The following is an 18,697-nucleotide window of genomic DNA, read 5'->3' on the forward strand; positions in this document are numbered from 1 at the left end:
GTTGCTTAATTCAGTTAGCCTGTGGCATTTCGTTAGCAGAACTACAAAACTGAAACACCGATTGAAACTTTAAAACCATTAGAATTAATAAGGAATAACTTGTAGGTAAGGTAGATCCACACTCCATATCTTAAAATTAGCACTCTTTTTTTTTTTAAGAAATAATCATCTTTATTTATTTTGTCATTTGCTTTGAAGGGAATAGAGGCAAACTGACTCATTCCTTAAACATCAACAACAGCCAGAACAGAGCCAGGCCAAAGTCAGGATCCAAAAACTCAGTCAGGAACCCCCAACATAGGTTGTAAAGAACCAATCGTTATCACCCATTGCTCCACAGACGCACACCAGCAGGCAGCTTAATTAGAGAGCAGAGATGGCTCCTAGAGCCAGACACTCCAACATAGGGCATAGGGATCCCACCTAGCAGCCCAAATGCTACCTGAAATGCTCCTCCCTTTATAAATCATCTTTACCTTAGATAGATCCTTTGATACTTGTCAATGTAAAAGTGATGTATGGTCTAAATATACACGTTCCAATAAATAACCATTCAATTTCATTTTCATCAATTGCAAGGCTGTACAATTATTGAAAGCAGGCTGTGCTACCATTTAAATTGATGTGACGCAGTAGACAATTGGCCTAATGGTTAAGATTGCAGTTACAATGTCAATATACCGAGTTAGAATACCTGTGTTGGGCCTGGCGGCGTGGTCTAGTGGCTAAAGTCCTCACCTTGAACGCGCCAGGATCCCATATGGGTGCCGCTTCTAGTCCCAGCAGCTGCACTTCCCATCCAGCTCCCTGCTTGTGGCCTGGGAAGGCAGTCGAAGACAGCTCAAAGCTCAAATCGGCACCCGTATGGGATCTAGGTGCATTCAAGGCCATCACGCCTCTAAGCCATCACTACTGGCCCAGAATATAAATTATATTTTAATATTTTAGTTTTCTGAATTATGTCAAAGTAAAACATGAGTATTAATTGGACTGAGGAAGCTAGCTATCAACACTAAAGGGGTATAGAAGCAGTGTGATTGTAATTTTCAGACAAGGTGAAACTGAAAGCTTAAATTCTGGTCCCTATTGGGGCTGGCTTTCTGGTTAAACCTAGCCTTGCAGCACGGGCATCCGCATGAGCTCCTGTGCAAACTCTCAGCTGCTCCTTCTTCTTTCCAGTCCACCTTTTTACTAATTCACCTGGGAAGGCAGAGGGAAGGTAAGGTAACCCAAGTTCTTGGATCCCATCTCCATGTGGGAGAGCCAGATGAAGCTCCTGGTTCTTAGTTTCCTCTTAGCCCCTTTCAAACCATTGTAACCATCCCGGAAGCAACTCCTCTGCTGGAAGATCTCTCCATGTCTGCCTGCTCCTTTCTTTATAATTCTGACATTAAAATAAATAAGTAAATCTTCAAAAATAATAAGTTCTGGGCCAAATTAGTAAGGTTACCACCAACTCCCTAACATAAGAAGAGTTATTCAGTTTATTTAAATGTTCTTCCTCATTCATTCTCAACACTATCATGAGAATTTACTGTGACACTTACTTTCTGTGTGTTCCACAAAGGGACAGAAAAGCAGCAATAAAATGTTTGTTATTAGTAAACCATATTAGACCCACAAATGGCCTAACGACTAAGGTTTCTGTCACCCATGTAGGAAACTGAATAGGGTTAAAAAGAAAAAGAAAAAGAAAAAGAAAAAAGAGAGAGAGAGAGTTACCTCATACTGTGAAGAGCAAAAGCTAAGAAATTTCAAAACAGAATAACATTTACAGAAACATATAATATCAGGGCCTTTACTATGAATAAACTTATTTGTACGTGTGCTGGTAGGGACTTCAATATGCATTAGAATATGCTGGCTACACATAGTTACAGTAAATGGAAATGTGGATCTATATATAATCTGAACAAGACTGCTTAATAATAGATATGGATGCTTTTCCACAGGAGGCTTACACTCCGCCACCTTCGCCACCGCCATGTCTCTAGTAATCCCTGTGGAATTTCAGCACATTTCGCGATTCTTCAACACGAATATCGATGGGCGGCGCAAAACAGCCTTTACCATCTCTGCCATTAAGAGTGTGGAACGTAGGTATGCCCACGTGGTGCTGGCAAAAGCAGACACTGACCTCACCAAGGGAGCAGAAGTACTCACTGAGGATGAGGTGGAGCGGGTGATCACCATCATGCAGAATCCCAGACAGTACAAGATCCCCAAGTGGTTCTTGAACAGACAGAAGGATGTGACGGATGGCAAATACAGTCAGGTTCTGGCCAACGGTCTGGATAACAAGCTCCATGAGGACCTGGAGCGGCTGAAGAAGATCCAGGCGCATAGAGGGCTGTACCACTTTTGAGGCCTCCGTGACAGGAGCCAGCACATAAGATCACTGGCAGCCGGGGGCGCACTGTGGATGTGTCCAAGAAGAAATGAGTCGGCAGGGCTTTTCTTTTAATGAATAGTTTTTTTTTTTTTTGATTGATTGATTGATTGATGGAAAGGCAGATATATATAGAGAAAGAGATACAGAGAGATCTGAAGCCAGGAGCCAGGAACTTCTTCCGGGTCTCCCGTGCAGATGCAGGATCCCAAGGCCTTTGGCCATCCTCTACTGCTTCCCCAGGTTACAAGCAGGGAGTTGGAAGGGAAGTGGAGCAGCCAGGATACAAACTGCTCTGGCACCCATATGGGATGCCAATGGATGCAAGGTGAGAATTTAGCCACTAGGCTATCATGCTGCCCAACCTTTTCTCTTTTTTTTTTTCTTAGTTGCTCTGATAACCACCTTCTGTAGATGTTCTCTATCTTTGTAAGTAAGCCCTTAGCATCCTCATTCAATTAGATTCCCACTCAAAATGCAATTCTTCTAAGAAAGTTCTACCATACCTTCACAATAAAACCAGTTCCTGATTTTATCTACTTTCATGCTTATTATTTGTTGGAATGTACTACTTTTATTTTGATTACCAATTCCATAGTAGGCTGCAGTTCAAAAGGAAAAAGGAAAAAAAAGTAATCGATGGAAATCTCAATTAGCAAGAATCAATAACAGGGCCAGAAGAACAATATTAGAGGAAGTCACACACAGCAAACAGCAAAATAACCAGACAAGAAAACAAGGATGCAAAACCCCATAAGACTTCCTGCCAGATGGGAAAGGACAAACACAGCTAGAGATTGAGGTCTACTCCAGAAAGAAGCAAGCAAAGCTTTCCCAACGAAGAGAGGAACTGATCTTACATTAAGACACACGTTTATTTGCTTCCACAAAGAAAACCTGAATGATTTAAGAGAACCGCATGTTAGTTTTTATATTTATCCTTCTGTACTTTTTAGTACTATGCAGGATTAACATTTTAAGTTCATTTATATCTGTTGCAGTACATGAGTGGGAGTATTAAAAATGAAATGAAAAGGCAGTTGTTTGCTCCAGCAGCTGGAACACTGTTGAGACTGTCAATGTACGTATCAGAGTGGCTGAGCTTAGAGCCTGGCCAGGGCCTCCTCACTCTACCTTCCTGAAAAGCAGTGAAGATTGCTCAAGTCCTTGGTTCTGGTCATTCATGTAAGAGACTTAGATGCCCCTTCTAGACACCAACTGTGGTCCCTGGGCTAGGATAGCTACTGATGAAATTCCAGAATTCCAAGAAGTTATCAGAAAATAGTTATTATAATTGAAAAAATGTTAAAATATTAAATTGGCCAAAGTACCAAGGGAATTAGTAATATAAATATATCAGGTACATCAATACTCCACTCCACGCTACCTCATCCCTCCCCACTCCTTAGCCTACTTACATCTTTTGATTTGCATAGCAACAGATGAGCCTGTTTGAACCAGGTATACAGGCTTAAATAATGTTTCTAGAATTAAAATTCTTATATTAAGTGTTGCACAATCACTGGTCACTGGTTTCCACACAATATATTGTATGCTTATATAGTAAGGCATTTCTTCACTTTATAACCAAACAACTCTCCAATATGTTCCCCAAAATATACTTGACATGACAGCTGGAAAGACAGGAATTTCACAAAATGTATGAGATAATTCTAACAGGAATAATAATAAGATGAATGTCCCCTCAATTATTAATTAAGGAAAATGTGAATCCTCTTCTTAAAAATGCATTGCGTGTGGTTAAAATATTAAGCAATCATCAGGAATGGAAAACAAGTCTAACCTTCCTATGTGTACAGTGTGACAGTTAAAGTACTTGCTGACTCTGTTTTTTTCCCTTTCTGTGAGTTCTTACTTTGTGCAAATTTACAAAAGAAATTCTTTGTACATGATGTTTCCTTTACGGACTTTAAGAGCATTGGCAACGTAGAGTCAAAAATGTACCATAAAACATTCCTTTGTAGTGCACAGAGTTCCATGGGAAGGAACTTATGCAAATTATAGGCACAGACAAAACATATCCTGGTGACATCATAAGTTCACTCAAAACTTGCCAACACTGAAAGAAAAAAAAGTGGTTTTTTTCCATTCTCTCCCTCCCCCACTAGTGGCAACAGGCACACGCAGCTGTTGTTTGTACAGAAAGGAGCCGGTTCATGTGCTGCCTTATTTTCACTGCTCTCGTCCTTCAGCATACTTCCAGAGTGCTCAAATCAATCCCTCATGTTATGACCAAGGCTGGAGTTCTTTGTTCTATAACTTTGTTCTGATTAAGATTTTCAAGAAGTTATTAAGAATAATAAACAAAGAATTCAGAGCAAATGTTATTAAGGAATACACATGTCCTTGCTTGCCACCCTGACAAAGTACTGAACAGTTGCAAACTGTTATAAAATGAATGTATAATGAAAATCATAAACCAAGAAAATTAAAACCAGTAAGAATTTCATCATTGTAAACTATATCAAATGCAAAAATAAGATTTGAAGCTGACTTTCATGGGGAAATTGAAAATGTCATACCTCCTAGCTTCATCATTATGTTTTTGAGTAGAACTAATTTTGCTATAGCAGGTTAAAAATAGTGAAGTTAATTTGTTTTCTAAAAGAGAGCTATCCTTGCTGCTGCCATTGATAGAAATGAAAATCCTCACCACTTCTGCCCAAAACCTCCAGTAACCATACAGAACAGTGTCTTCAGAACATACGACCAGCTGTTTAGCCCTCTACCCTGAAGAACAAAATGACTTTCTGAAATCCCCAAAGCCAAGTTCAAAACAATGTCTAGCATAGCATCTGTTAAGATAGTTTCATGAGGCATATTGTGACTTGAACAGATCATTCATTCTGATTTTGTTAGGATTTTTGAAGAAATACACAAAATATAGGCAATGTTACTTCATAGTAAATTTTTTTTTGCACAAAGAGCTGAAAGAGATCATTATTTGTCACAATATCTTTTAGACAATGATGACATGGTAATTAGTTGAACTGAAATTGATCTTCTTAATAAGCTATTTTTGGAGAATAATACATTATAACTTATTAGCAACCTGCTCATGATGAATTAAAATTTGACTGGTGGAAATATTAAGGAAGTAAATAAAACCAAGGCATAGCCTCTGGTATTTAGGGCTAGATCAAATATATCTTAAGTTTTGCTTGTCTTCTTTCTTTTGTCAAATTAAAGAATTAGACTGGAATTGGTGGTTTTCCAGCTCTTTGGAACAACAACTGCTCAGAGCAAAATGTAATGATGGACGTGTTGAAGTCGGTGTTGCCCTCAGGTCCCTTGTGGATCCCATTTCTAGGAGACGAGGCAACCGCTAAGGGTGCTCTGGAACCGTTTGCTACCTAGCACACCAGGCAGTGGAAAGACACTCCACATATTATACTTTTAGAAGGAAGGAAAGAAGAGGAGTAGTTAGGAAACCAAGAGGTGTACCTTCTTGATTTCTATATACAAATTTGAAAGTTTTCCAAGTTTATCCCACAGCAATTTGAAATAATGATTGAAAAATTAATTGATTGCCACTTTCTTCAGTTAATTCTGTATAAAGCAGAACTGCTGTTTTTCTTTTTTAATTTCCTCAATGTTGTATTTTCCTCATATTCCTTCCAAGGAGGTAGCTGTGGCACTATTTGCTGCAAGTCAACATGGCTTTCGCTCTCTCCCTTTGTAGCAAGACCAGTTATTCTTTGTATTATGGCCATTGGTGTTGTTAAAACTGAACACCTCCTCTGACACTCCTGCAGGTTAAAATCACCACATGGTAGAATCCTGGCTAACAAAATGAGAGCAACAGATTAGTAGATGGAGGCTTCAGGAAAGCTATGGTTCTCCTGACTTATAAAATAAAGATTTATTTGTCCCTAATTTGCTGAGTGAAAAATTGATACACATCCTCTGAGTTTCATTCTGTTTGCACATTTCTGCACAGTCTTTGGGCACCAAGCTAGAAGCAGGAGAAAAAAATTACTTACATGTGCAATGCTCTTACACTGGCAATGCTTTGTGACCAAAATCTTAAAAGTACAGTTAGAAGTTAGTTTTCACACTCAGGAGAAAAAAGAGAGAATTCTGAAATGTTTTTATGATTTCTTTAGGAAAGATAATAGTTTCATATTTCACTGATTAGGTTTGCTCCCTGCTGTTACAACTCTTTGTTAATGTACATAACCATGAAAGTACATAATATTGCTTTTAGATAAAAAAACACCTTGAAACATATCTTTGAAAATGTGCTAATAAATCAGAAAATTTGAGAAAATAGAAGGCGATGCTTTCCCAACTGAAATCTGTGTCTTTGTCAAGAAAGTAAAGACACAGGAAGTGAGTAGTTGATTCTGAGCAGCAAGTACTGGACTTGGAGACATCAGATTGAAATATGAGGGCAAGAAATCTATCAGAATTAATGAGCATTTCATACGATCCTTTGAGATCATGCTCCAGTTTACCTCAACTCAAAACTTTAAAATTAAATACAAAGTGAAAGGAGTGAATTTACAGATATGAAGCAAAGAGGACAGAGTAGAAGTACAATAATCCCCCAAAGAAAATACCTATAATACTAGAAATAACTACTTTGTTGCTTTATCAATGTAAAGTGTACTGATAAACATATATTAGTGCAGAGTATTAAATACAAGAACTTAGTGAAGTGTAGCTTAGGCCACCTTTTCCCAGAATATTTAGAATAGTCAATTTCTCTGTAAGATTATATGCTTTCCAAATGAAGCAAACAATTAAGAGTATCAAACAAATACTATGTCTAGGAAATACATCATTGTATAGAAATATACATGATAGAAAGCATTTCAGTGATCAGGAAGTGAAATTTTCATTACAGTGCATCTTATTTAATCAGATTGATTAGTAGGGATTATTAAATTTTCACAGAAAGTATCTAATTGCAGAACTTAAGTATTGAAATATCTGTCAAAATCCCATTCTACTAAAAGGAAAGCCTCAGATGTATTGAAAATGGCTGTTAATGGTTTAAATTTAAGGATGACCAGAAAAAATTCATCCAACAACAAAGCGACAACAATAAAATCTATTGAATGTCTTTCATTTTTCCCTGTTACTATTTTTATAAAAATAGTCCAATAGTTGTAATAATGAAATCCATGGATAAAATAATATTCTGCTCACTCATATACTTTGCTACAAAGGAAGCAATGAAAAAAAGATATATACGGAAATGTGACAAAATATTGAAACCAATATGTAACAAAAAAGAAACAATATGAGTTTTTAAAGTATAATGCCAGCTATGTTGACAAAACAGTATACTTACAAAAATTAAAGTTTTTGCACACAAAGCATTACCTTATACAGCAACCCTAAATAGAAGTAAAATTTTACAGTCCATCTAATTAAAATTATAAAAAAAAATTATAATTATAAAAATGCAAGTGGGATGCAGAAACTAAAAAGGAATAAATTATTAATATAAGTGAGAAAAGCAATGATGACAGTGCACCAGAAACCAAAAATAACTAACTTAACCTTTCAAATCCAAAGTCCAAGAGCACCATGTGAATGAGTTTTGATAAACATGGTTTTAAATACTGCAGTGGTCAGCATTCTCATACCTGCTTTTCTAAAGATTTATTTATTTTTATTGGAAAGTCGGATATACAGAGAGGAGGAGAGACAGAGAAGGACATTTTCTGTCCATTGATTCACTCCACAAGTGGCCGCAAGGGCTGAAATTGAGCCGATATGAAGCCAGGAGCCCGGAGCCTCTTCCAGGTTTCCCACGTGGGTGCAGAGTCCCAAGGCTTTGGGCCATTCTCGACTGCTTTCCCAGGCCACAAGCAGGGAGCTGGAGGGGAAGCAGGATTAGAACTGGCACCCATGTGGGATCCTGGCATGTTCAAAGCGACCTTGGCTGCTAGGATACTGTGCAGGGCCCTCTCATCCCTGGTTTTTAAGGAGTCCTAACACTTAATCGAATGGATGTGACAGACTGTTGTCTTACTAGTGTTGAATAAGTATTTGCTTTGTCATTTTTTTGCGTTATTCTTACACTAATTTAAATACTTTTCTGTAAATATCTATTTCTCCTCTATTTTTGATGGTTTCTTTTGGATGTTACTTATAGTAAACACACTTGTTTCAAGCACTTGATGTCATTCCCCAAGCTTACTTGAATTTACAATGTCACATGCAAGAAACAATAATGCCAGTATCCACATTTCCTCAGACCACTAAGTCTTACGGCTTTTATTATCTATCCATGTATTTATTATACTTCTATTTATGTGTTTTTATAATTATCTGGCCATATTTCTGCCCACCTGATGGACAAACATATTATCTCCATGTTTGCTCATCTGTGTTTTTAACCAAGGCTTGTAGACAACCCGCTTTGTCTCAGAACTCATTCTTGGTGTTATGTGAATCACATTTATGTAAGTGATAAGAATATACTTACTTTTTGCTAAATTAATAGCTTCCTTTGAATCTGACAACATTTTTACTTTTCTGTTGATAATTTGCAAATCTCAACTTAGTCTAATGAAGCAACGTAATGGTCCTCACAGAGGGAAAGTCATGGCAATCAGTGCAAGAGTTCAGTTATCAAGTAGGTTTGGGGACAAAGCTGTGAGATGTAGAGACCATCGGCATGATATCACAATGTCCTAATGATGCCTTCGATCACATGGGCTATTGTATCACTGAATTTACAATCCAGTCATTTTCTTTATTTGTCATCCTCTGTGATTCTCCTTTCGCATGTTAGAGACTTATTTTCCCTTAACCACAGAGTATGTATGAAAATAATGTTGATCTAAAAAGGAAGTGTGCAGGACAAAAGAAGAGAATTCGCTTATCATCTAAACAGCATTTGTGGAATGTGAGGGATGAATTGTAGGAAGTTGTGTTCTTGTTCATGCTGGTTTTTTTTTTCTTTTATTCTTAAAAAATGCCTGAATATTTTACAAAGTCTAAAAGTCTTGCCAATTTCCTCACTGGTATTTTCCTATTGGATAAAATAGACAGATTATATAGTGAAAGATTAGGTATTTTCATGTACTTTAAAATAAAATAAACACTATCTTCATTTTGAGCAGAAAAAAATAAGCCTTGAAAACTTTATTTTCCCTCAATTTGACCTCATACAAGAACAAACTATGCACCAAAGGGTAAAGAAAATAAAGACCAAGAAATAACACTATGAAATGCTAGAAGTGATAAAAAAAAAGACTGTAGAGACACCTAGCAATGGAAATAAGAAAGATTCAAGGAATAATTACCAATTTAATATGATTTTAAATAACATAAGTCTATTTAATTAATACTAATTCTGTATGGTCATTTTGTAATATGCTTTGCTGTGCTAATATTTCATCATGGAATTTTATAAAGGAAATTTGTCTACAATTTCCTTTCCTTCCAATGTCTTTGTCAAAAATTAGTTATACAGTCTTCATAGAAAAAATTGAGAATGTGTGTTCCTTTTATTATTTGAAACAGAGTTGTGGTAGAATGTGATTATATCTTTATTGAATTTCAGTGGATTCGCTATGCAAGAGAGCTACATCTAGAATTTTCCTTTTCAGAGATTTCTGAGAGAAATTCAACTTCAATGGTTACAAGGTATCTTATTTTTTTCTTTCATCTGGCATCAGAATTGATAAATTGTCTATTTTTAAAAATTTATACTTGATTATCTATTGCTGAACTCACACATATAAAACTGCTCATAACATCTCCTTGAAATCTTTTTTTTGTAGATTCTAAAGTAATATATCTTAACTCTGATATTAGATCTTTTTACTTGTGTTCTTTTTAGTATTTTCAATTTTGCTGGGGTTTATAAGTTAACTTCCAAAAGACACATATTAGTTTAAATTTTTTTTCAATTATGTATTTTTCCTAATTCTTTGGTTCCCACTCTCATCATTATTAGTCACATCATTTGTGTTTACTTTCCTTATCTTTTTCTATTTTTAAAAAAATTATCTTGATAACCATAAGGTAATCACAACTGATTATTAAGAAGATACTCAGATAAACTTCCACATTTCTCCCCTTCTGATATGGCATAAAACCCATATATTTCTTTCTTTTTTAAAAAAGATTTATTTATTTTTATTTGAAAGGTGGATATACATAGAGAAGGAGAGACAGAGAGGAAGATCTTCCATCCAATGATTCACTCCCCAAGTGACTACAATGGCCGGTGCTGCGCCAATCTGAAGCCAGGAGCCAGGAACCTGCTCCAGATCTCCCATGCAGGTGCATGGTCCCAAGACTTTGGGCAGTCCGCAACTGCTTTCCCAGGCCACAAGCAGGGAACTGGATGGGAAGTGGAGCTGCCGGGATTAGAACTGGAGCCCGTATGAGATTCTGGCGCGTTCAGGGTGAGAACTTTATCTGCTAAGCCATGCCACCGGGCCCATTATATTTCTAAAAATTTTTGCCAAGCAACACGCCAAACTAGTTGGAGACATTGTTGTGGAACCCCCATGCTGGATCCGCTCACCTGACTTCACGAAAGCCAATCACTGACATTGAGTTGGTGATAGGAAGTAGATATTTGTTACAAAGAGCAGAGCAAAGAGCTGGGCAGCTATTGCTTAATTCCCACGCTCCCTGAGAAGTTAGTTGTAAAGGTTCTTATGCATTAGAATTGGGCCTAAGAGGAGTGTGACCATCTTGTGTCCAAGTTCCTGGTCTTTTAATTGGTCAACAACACTGTGTTCTTTAAGGAATTTATGATATCCAGGTGGGCTCCAGTTGGACTGGAGGTTACATGAAGGGGGCAGTAACATTCTGCCCAGACCTGAACTCCCTCTCTAGACATCTTCCCAAGACAGCAGTGGCCATCCAGCTTCTTATCTCCCACAGAATCAAATGACTTCCCTAGTCTGATGATTAGAATCTTGTAAAGTCTGCTAAATCAATACCTAAGTCAATGCATTGCTTTCACTAAAACATGGGCAAGGATGCTTTTTGCTAAGGGAGCTGAATAGGGGAAAGGGTCCTGCTCTGACCTTACACTATGGGTGTTCAGTGGCAGCATTACATTAGCTGCACATATAGAAATTGTGCACATCATATTTACTGAAGCCTTCAGTTTAAAATCTTTTATAATTTCTTAGCAATTTTTCCATTGATCCGTGGATTATTCCACAGTTCATTTAGTAATTTCAAAACTGTATGACCTCTCCATATATCTGTTGATTTACAATCTCATTTTGTATGTTTAGTGAACATAATTGCTAGTACAACCAAGACTTTTGAAATTTTCTGAAATTGCTTTTGTTTTATGGCACATGATGATCCATTCTGGTTTATAGTTCAAATTCACTTTAAGAAACTACATTCTGCATTTGTAGTAAATGTTCTAGAATAGTATTATTCATACTTTTTTAAAAATTGAAATCCTTTGGTTAATAGTACTATTGCTGGGAAATATGTGTTATGATCTTCAAATATGATTATGGATTTTCCCACATCTTTCATTTTAGGTGTAAATTGTCACTTCATGTACTTCAAAACTCTGTTTGAAAACACACACATTTAAATAGAGTTGTTAAAGTACTCACCCTTGAAGTTGATGTCATCTTTCATGTCAAATTCCCCGCCACGCTAGCACATATAAAAGTTATAATTATGACATATTATACTTATTATTTACTAGCACCATAACCAAGAGTTATGCATTTTTAAATATTTTATTATTTTTAAAAACAGACTGTCCCCTTTGCTGCTGGAAAAATGACATCACTAGGCTGGCTTGATGCAAGGCAGCCACAAACGTTCAGTTTGTAGAAATATGACATCTCTGAAGCACAATAAAGCAAGGTACCACAAAATAATGCATGTCTGTGTGTATTTAAAAAACACAGACACACACATACATGCTCAGTGTATATTATGTATGTGTATACACATATATACACACATACATATAATGCTGGTATATTATAGTCTTTTTTCTGTTTTAGTGTCATCTATATTTCAAAAAGTTGTTCTCAAGCAGGGGACACTTTCTCAAAATGAAAACTTTTCCCACTGCAAAATGTTTGAATGCCAAGCCACTGTAGTTTAAACATGCAGATCCTACTGAAGTTGCTTAAAGCTACACATACATCAGGATGTTTGTTTTCCCCCGAACATATTTATATTGAAACATAAAGAAGTAGACTTTAAGCTTTTTGTGATCTATGTAAGTTGTTAATTAGTCACTGAGCTTTTTGGATGAATTAAGAGTCATTGTGTGTACTCCACGTGAGGAATTTAATAGCCAATCGAAAAAACCCAAAATTCTAAAGATTATCTCCTTATCAGCTATTCTATATTCACTTTTCTCCAGGTATACAAATACCATCTTGGTCATTTCTGGGTTACTTTTGGTTAGGATAATTAGAAGTGGAAGATTTAGTTGATGCTAGCACAATTATTCTTGAATATTATAGAAATGAATGATCTAAACCATGTCCAAATTTTCTCACATTTCTGAAAGTACAGTACATGGGGTTTAATTTTCCAAAAATTCTCCTTAATCCTTCCTGAACATATTGGGTAAATAATAAAGTTAACTTAGCCAGAAGACTTGATATTTCCAGTAGACTTAGATGTGAATCTCCAATTCATCATTTTAAAAATTTGTGATACTCTTCTCTCACCCTTCCTCCAAATCACATTTTATTATTATTATTATTATTATTATTATTATTATTATTATTAAAGGTTTATTTATTTTCATTGGAAAGGTAGATATACGCAGAGGAGCAGAGACAGAGACGAAGATCTTCCAACCTCTGATTCACTCTCCAAGTAGTCACACCCACTGGAGCCGAGCCGATCCAAAGCCAGGAGCCAGGAACTTCTTTCCGGGTCTCCCATGCAGGTGCAGGGTCCCAAGGCTTTAGGCTGTGCTCCACAGCTTTCCCAGGCCAGAAGCAGGGAGCTGGATGGGAAGTAGGGCAGCAGGGATTAGAAGCAGCGCCCAGATGGGATCCTGGCAAGAACTTTAGACGCTGAGTCCTATTATTATATTTTATCATTTATCAATCAACAAAGTAGCAATGCTTATCACAGAAGATTATTGAGGAACACCTTAAATCTACTCCAGCTAAAAGAGTCCAGCCAATCCATAGTTTTGTTGGAAAATGACTTTTGGTTCTACGACTTGAGTCTTGTGAGTGAAGAATGTTTCCTTAGTGAACTAAAGTCTGTGCTGACATATCTGCTGTAGCAGGTGCCTGCATTCATGTCCCTGATGACACAGATCACATACTCCTCACTTCTGGGACAAGGTCCAGATGCACTCTCTCACAGATTAATCATTTCAATTAAGCCTATGGTACACATTGGAAATGAGCAGGGTTAACTGCAAAGTTCTTTCATCATCCTCCCAGGGAAATGCAATGAGTTCATTCTTGGAAGAGACTGGATGAGCTATAACCTTCATCAGATCAACTAACTGCCTGTTCATATATCATCCAGGCTTATAGCTAACAGTTTCTCCGTTTTCCAAGCAAGGCCTGGCTTCCGAGGCATTCTGAAATCCGTGCTAGAACAAAGATGTCAGATCCAACCAGTAGACCCTCTTTTTCTATTGTAGCCTCAAAATTTTCAACGAAACTAAAGTCACTCTCACACTAACCTCAAAGATTCACAGCAGAGGTCTTCCCACGTCCCAGGAGAACAATCCAAACAAAGCACACTTACAAACCCACACATATGCATTCAAACAAATGGCATGTCTTCTACCTCACACATTGATTGCCACAGCTGCTGTCCCAGACACAGTATTCAATCATGCAAATGTCTTATGTTGGAAGGCTGTTTCCACCTTCAGTTAGGCAGGTTGTTTTCAGCACATCTGACAAAATAAGCCAGATCTATACCGCAACTTTTCAGAGGAAGTGCAGTGAAAGACATCCAGCTGTGCTGAATTAGAAAATCTTCATTCATCACCTTCCATCAGCCAGAAAGCAAAAGGACGCTGATGCTATGTGTAAGAAATTTAAGGGTTTCATTATTCACCTGTAATTAGAAAGAATGGTTTAATGTGCCTGGAAGCCTGAAAGAGTATCAATGCTTTTATTTTACCAGGTTACAAATTTTTCCAAATACTGAGTAAGTTCAGAGAATGACCAGTAGGATGGAGATAGGAGCTTCACAGAGTAGAATTCTCCTCAACTTACATTCACTAGCTGACTGTGTTTGTTTATTTATTGTTGTTGTTTCGCTTTAATCCAGTGTTTCTGTCGCTTGGCTCTTCCGTTTTGGACAAATACTTCCAGAAATTAAAAATCAAGAGTTAGTCTGAGTCCAGCAACATGACAAAGTCCATAGAAAACATATGATACCCAAGAAGAAAATCAGAGGAAATACATTACAATTGTACAAAACTGTTTTCCACGATAGGTCACATGTTGAGGAAGTAGAGGAATATGTATTTCTGTGGTGTAAAATGAAAAAAAAGAAATCATGTATGTCAAAACACTAGATTTAAATCATCTTTAAATACGTCTAGGCTTTTGGAGTTCTGGAGGATAAACAAATGGATTTTCCAAGCAATTCTTAAAATCAGCCATGCCTTTTGTTCCCCAAAGAATTTAAGGCAACTTGAAAAAAGCATTCAAGCACACTGATAAAATGAGCTCAGTGATCAAAACAAAAGGAGAAGTCAGAAATACACGAGGCTAAGACTGAAGCATGTGAGCACAAATTAAGTGTGCATAAACCGCCTCTGCACTTACTGGAAGTCAGCTACAAATGCCGCCCCGAGTTTTCTAGCAAACAATGATAAAAAGGAGCTAATGGGATCTGAAATGTCCACAGAATTAATACAGGAAAAGCACACATATTTATAATTTTTATTTAAATTACCATAGCCTCACAGGACTAGACTGTGGGGCAAAATGTTTCCCAAATTATGTAGTAGGAATGAGTAAAACTACTAACAACTGAGTTTTTACATTTTCAGAATATTCATTTTTTTTAGTCTGACTCCAATAAAAACTAAAGCAAAACATTCCTCCTAGGCTGCCAAAGCTGTTGTGATGGGTTCATAGAAGGTACGTGTTCCTGGGCAAGGTCTGGCAATTACTGAACCTATTTGCGCTACCTCAAGATAACCCAGAGATCAGGGAACTCATGAAAAACAAGATCATTTCTTATAGTTCTAGAGACTAAAAAATTTAAGCATCAATGTTCCAGTAAAATTCCGTTTCAAGGGGAGGACCCAATTCCTTGTTCATTGATGGATGGGTCAGCTTGCCGCTGCATCCTGGAGCAAGACATAACAGAGCTTTCAAGGACACTGGTTTATTAAAAGGGTATCAATACCATTCCTAAACTTTTCTCCCTCTTATCTAGCTATGTCACAGACAACATAATTCCTCATACAATTGCACTGGGAATTTTGATTTAACATGTAAAATCAGAAAATTCTGACTCTTGATCTATAACATCTAATATGAGCAGCACAAGCAAATAGTCAGGCCAGGGGTTGAGAGCCTAGGGATTTGGGGTTTTACTCCATCCCATTATACTGGGCAATACACAAAAATGCAGGAAGGAAAGGGATGACACGACTGAAACTCATGCTGCTTGGATGCCCTATATAATATTTGGTATTTTCAAAACACTTTATGCTTTCCAGTAAGTAAATCCAGATGGCATTCAAATAAGTTGAGCCAATATTATTATCCTGACTTGCTGATGTGGAAAGGCAGGATCTGATTGATTTGCCCAAGGCCTTTTGATTCCTAAGGAGACACCATTCAGCTTTTTACCACTTCCTGTATATTCAGAGAGCCAAGAAGGGTCCTGGAAGAAACAGACTTTCTCATTTCCTGTTCTTGGCTCAGCCCAACAGGTCATAGAAGCTTCTTAACAAAGGAGAGAATGTCGATTCTCACAACTTGGCTAGTTTCTTTTATGGCGACTTCTTACAAAGTATCACATGGACAATTTTTTTCAGACCTCCTATCTAATTTCTATTAGGTCACTTTTATTAGTCGTAGGCGATTTTTCCAAGTTGTTATAAAGAACAGTGCTTCCCAATGTGCTCTTCAACAAGAGAGCTATGGAAGAATCCAGAAACCAGAAAAGAAAATATACAATTTTAGGTTTGGATGATGTTTTCTGAATGTTACTCAAAACCAAAAGTATTGTCAAACTTTTTTTTTCCAGAATGGACATTACCCATTTATTCTCTGGAGCAAATTATATCAACATTCCTGATAAGCAAAATTGCCACATTTTGACCTTTTGTTTAAAATATGGACTCCCTAGCTCCACACAGACTTGCTGACTCTGTAATGTTTGAGACCATCAAGGCCTGTGTATGGGAAATTATGTCCAGAAAGACCAGTATCTCATCAGACCTCAGTCCAATTTCTGGCATTTATTGTGTGACTGCACAAGTAGCTTATTTTCTCTGTACTCCTGCTTATTTATATATGAAGTGAAGACCCACCTTCTTGGAGAATCCTGAAAAAAGCAGGTATCAGTCAAGGAAATTCATGAAAAACCCCAAAATTTTCTGTGAATCAGCCTGTTTCTAAACCATTTGCTGCTACTGAGAAAAAATTCTTGACTTCACCAGTTCCACTTTCTGATTAAATCCGTTCAAACTTTTGACTGGTGAAATTAGAGGATCAGGTTTTCAGAATAAGAATGCAATTTTAGACTACTTTGCATTTTGGTGAGAAATGTCATTAATCCCAATCACATTGAGATTACAATGTAGAGGGAAGAAATTATATATTCCATTTTACCATACTACGTTATTTACAATGTTAAATGAGCCCATCCAAGCCTGCTGAGATCTTGGCCACACCTTCAGGTGGGCGGCACCACCATTGCCCACCCATTTTCTAACTAATTAAGAGACCACCAATGGGGAACATCTCACCTGTAGGTTCCCCATCCAACAAGGAGGAGTCAGGGAATTCTTAAAATCTCAAGACCCTTCCTCAAACCTTTGGTGTCTCTCTCCTCTTTTGAGAGGCACCCCACCTCCCTGCTCTTCAGAGGTGCTTCCCCTTCCCTCTCCCGTCCCTGCTCACCTGGTCCCTTCGCAAATAAACTTTTCTGTCTGCAACAGATTCCCAGCTTTTTATCTCTATACTAAGCTGAGGAAAGAACCCACCAGGCATTTCTGGTGACATGAAATATTTCCAAGCTTCCATCTAAACATATCTGACAACAGTGAGACTTCAAGAAACATTTGAGTGGTGCATTTTTAAGTAAATCATCATATTACAGAAGAGACATCAATTTCCTCTAAAACAAACTTTATACTCAAATTAGTGGTAACATCTTAAGTTAAACTCTTCACAGAAATGACATGTTCAGGAAGACTGGAGCAGAATGGCAAAGCTCAGTATCAGTGGAAACATTGAGAAAATGTATCAGAATGAATAATGCTCAAAGCCAAAATGCATCCACAACGACATCCCTTCTTAATTGCTTCACTAAAATTGGTGCTGACAAAGCAGATGGCAAAAGCCATTAGTGCTTTTAACTTTGGCGTCTCTGCTCAAGCAACTCTGGACTGCAACAGCACCATCATTGTTAGACGCCTTCAAAGCACAATAGGAATAGGCCCTCCTCATAGCTGGGGAACAATGCCTTCAAATTCTTTTGTTACTCTACAAACCCTCCCAATTCATTAAGTCTTATCCTCTTTCATCCTACGGGACTTGGGCCACGTAATTAAGTTATTGGTTGTAGCCATGGGATAAATTCAGTCACATCACAAAAGAAACCAGTTCAGTTCAGTTCCAAATGTTAATACACATCACCCCCCCAACTGTAAATCAGGATTCAAGTTATATCTTAAAAGACCAGTGTAACCGTGGGCCTCTGTTTGAATAATGAGGCTCAAATAGTGCTATTAAAAGAAAAACAAAGACTTATTAGTTGTTAATTTTATTATACGATGTGTTCCCCAAACTGTGATTTTGTTTAAAGTATAAAAGCGGCCAGTGTTTTTACATAGTTACTGACAAATGTAAAAGCTTTTAAGGTGAAAGACTGTAAAGTGCTTAAAGGCAAATCTTGAGATCAGGACATTTGTGTTGCAATGTCCATAAAGTGTCTTTCTAATTCAAAGTCCTGTTCCTTCTGATGGTCCTTGGGTACTAGAAAGTTCTCAGACGGAACAAATCATTGCATTATCCAAATTAGGATCAAAGTGCCTGTTTGTGTTTCATTAGGTCATTAATAATTTCTATCATTCTTGTTTATGAGAAGTCGCACTTTGTGTCATGAGAATCCTCATGCAGTCCCATTTAGAGCCAGGTA

The 18,697-nt window shown here is 37.3% G+C and overlaps 1 protein-coding gene across 1 annotated transcript; it reads left to right on the plus strand.

Moving 5' to 3' along the window:
- Positions 1 to 1,984: 1,984 nt before the first annotated feature.
- On the plus strand, positions 1,985 to 2,369 carry LOC101530037 (small ribosomal subunit protein uS13-like). Its single transcript, XM_036495116.2, has one exon. The coding sequence runs from the start codon at positions 1,985 to 1,987 to the stop codon at positions 2,363 to 2,365; it is 381 nt and encodes a 126-aa protein (XP_036351009.2). The 3' UTR covers positions 2,366 to 2,369.
- Positions 2,370 to 18,697: the final 16,328 nt, after the last annotated feature.

Source organism: Ochotona princeps, chromosome 7, assembly GCF_030435755.1.
Source record: "Ochotona princeps isolate mOchPri1 chromosome 7, mOchPri1.hap1, whole genome shotgun sequence".
Classification (NCBI taxonomy): domain Eukaryota; kingdom Metazoa; phylum Chordata; class Mammalia; order Lagomorpha; family Ochotonidae; genus Ochotona; species Ochotona princeps.

Excerpts from the sequence above, each read along its gene's own strand:
- LOC101530037 (XM_036495116.2), top strand. The coding sequence starts at position 1,985 with ATGTCTCTAGTAATCCCTGTGGAATTTCAGCACATTTCGCGATTCTTC.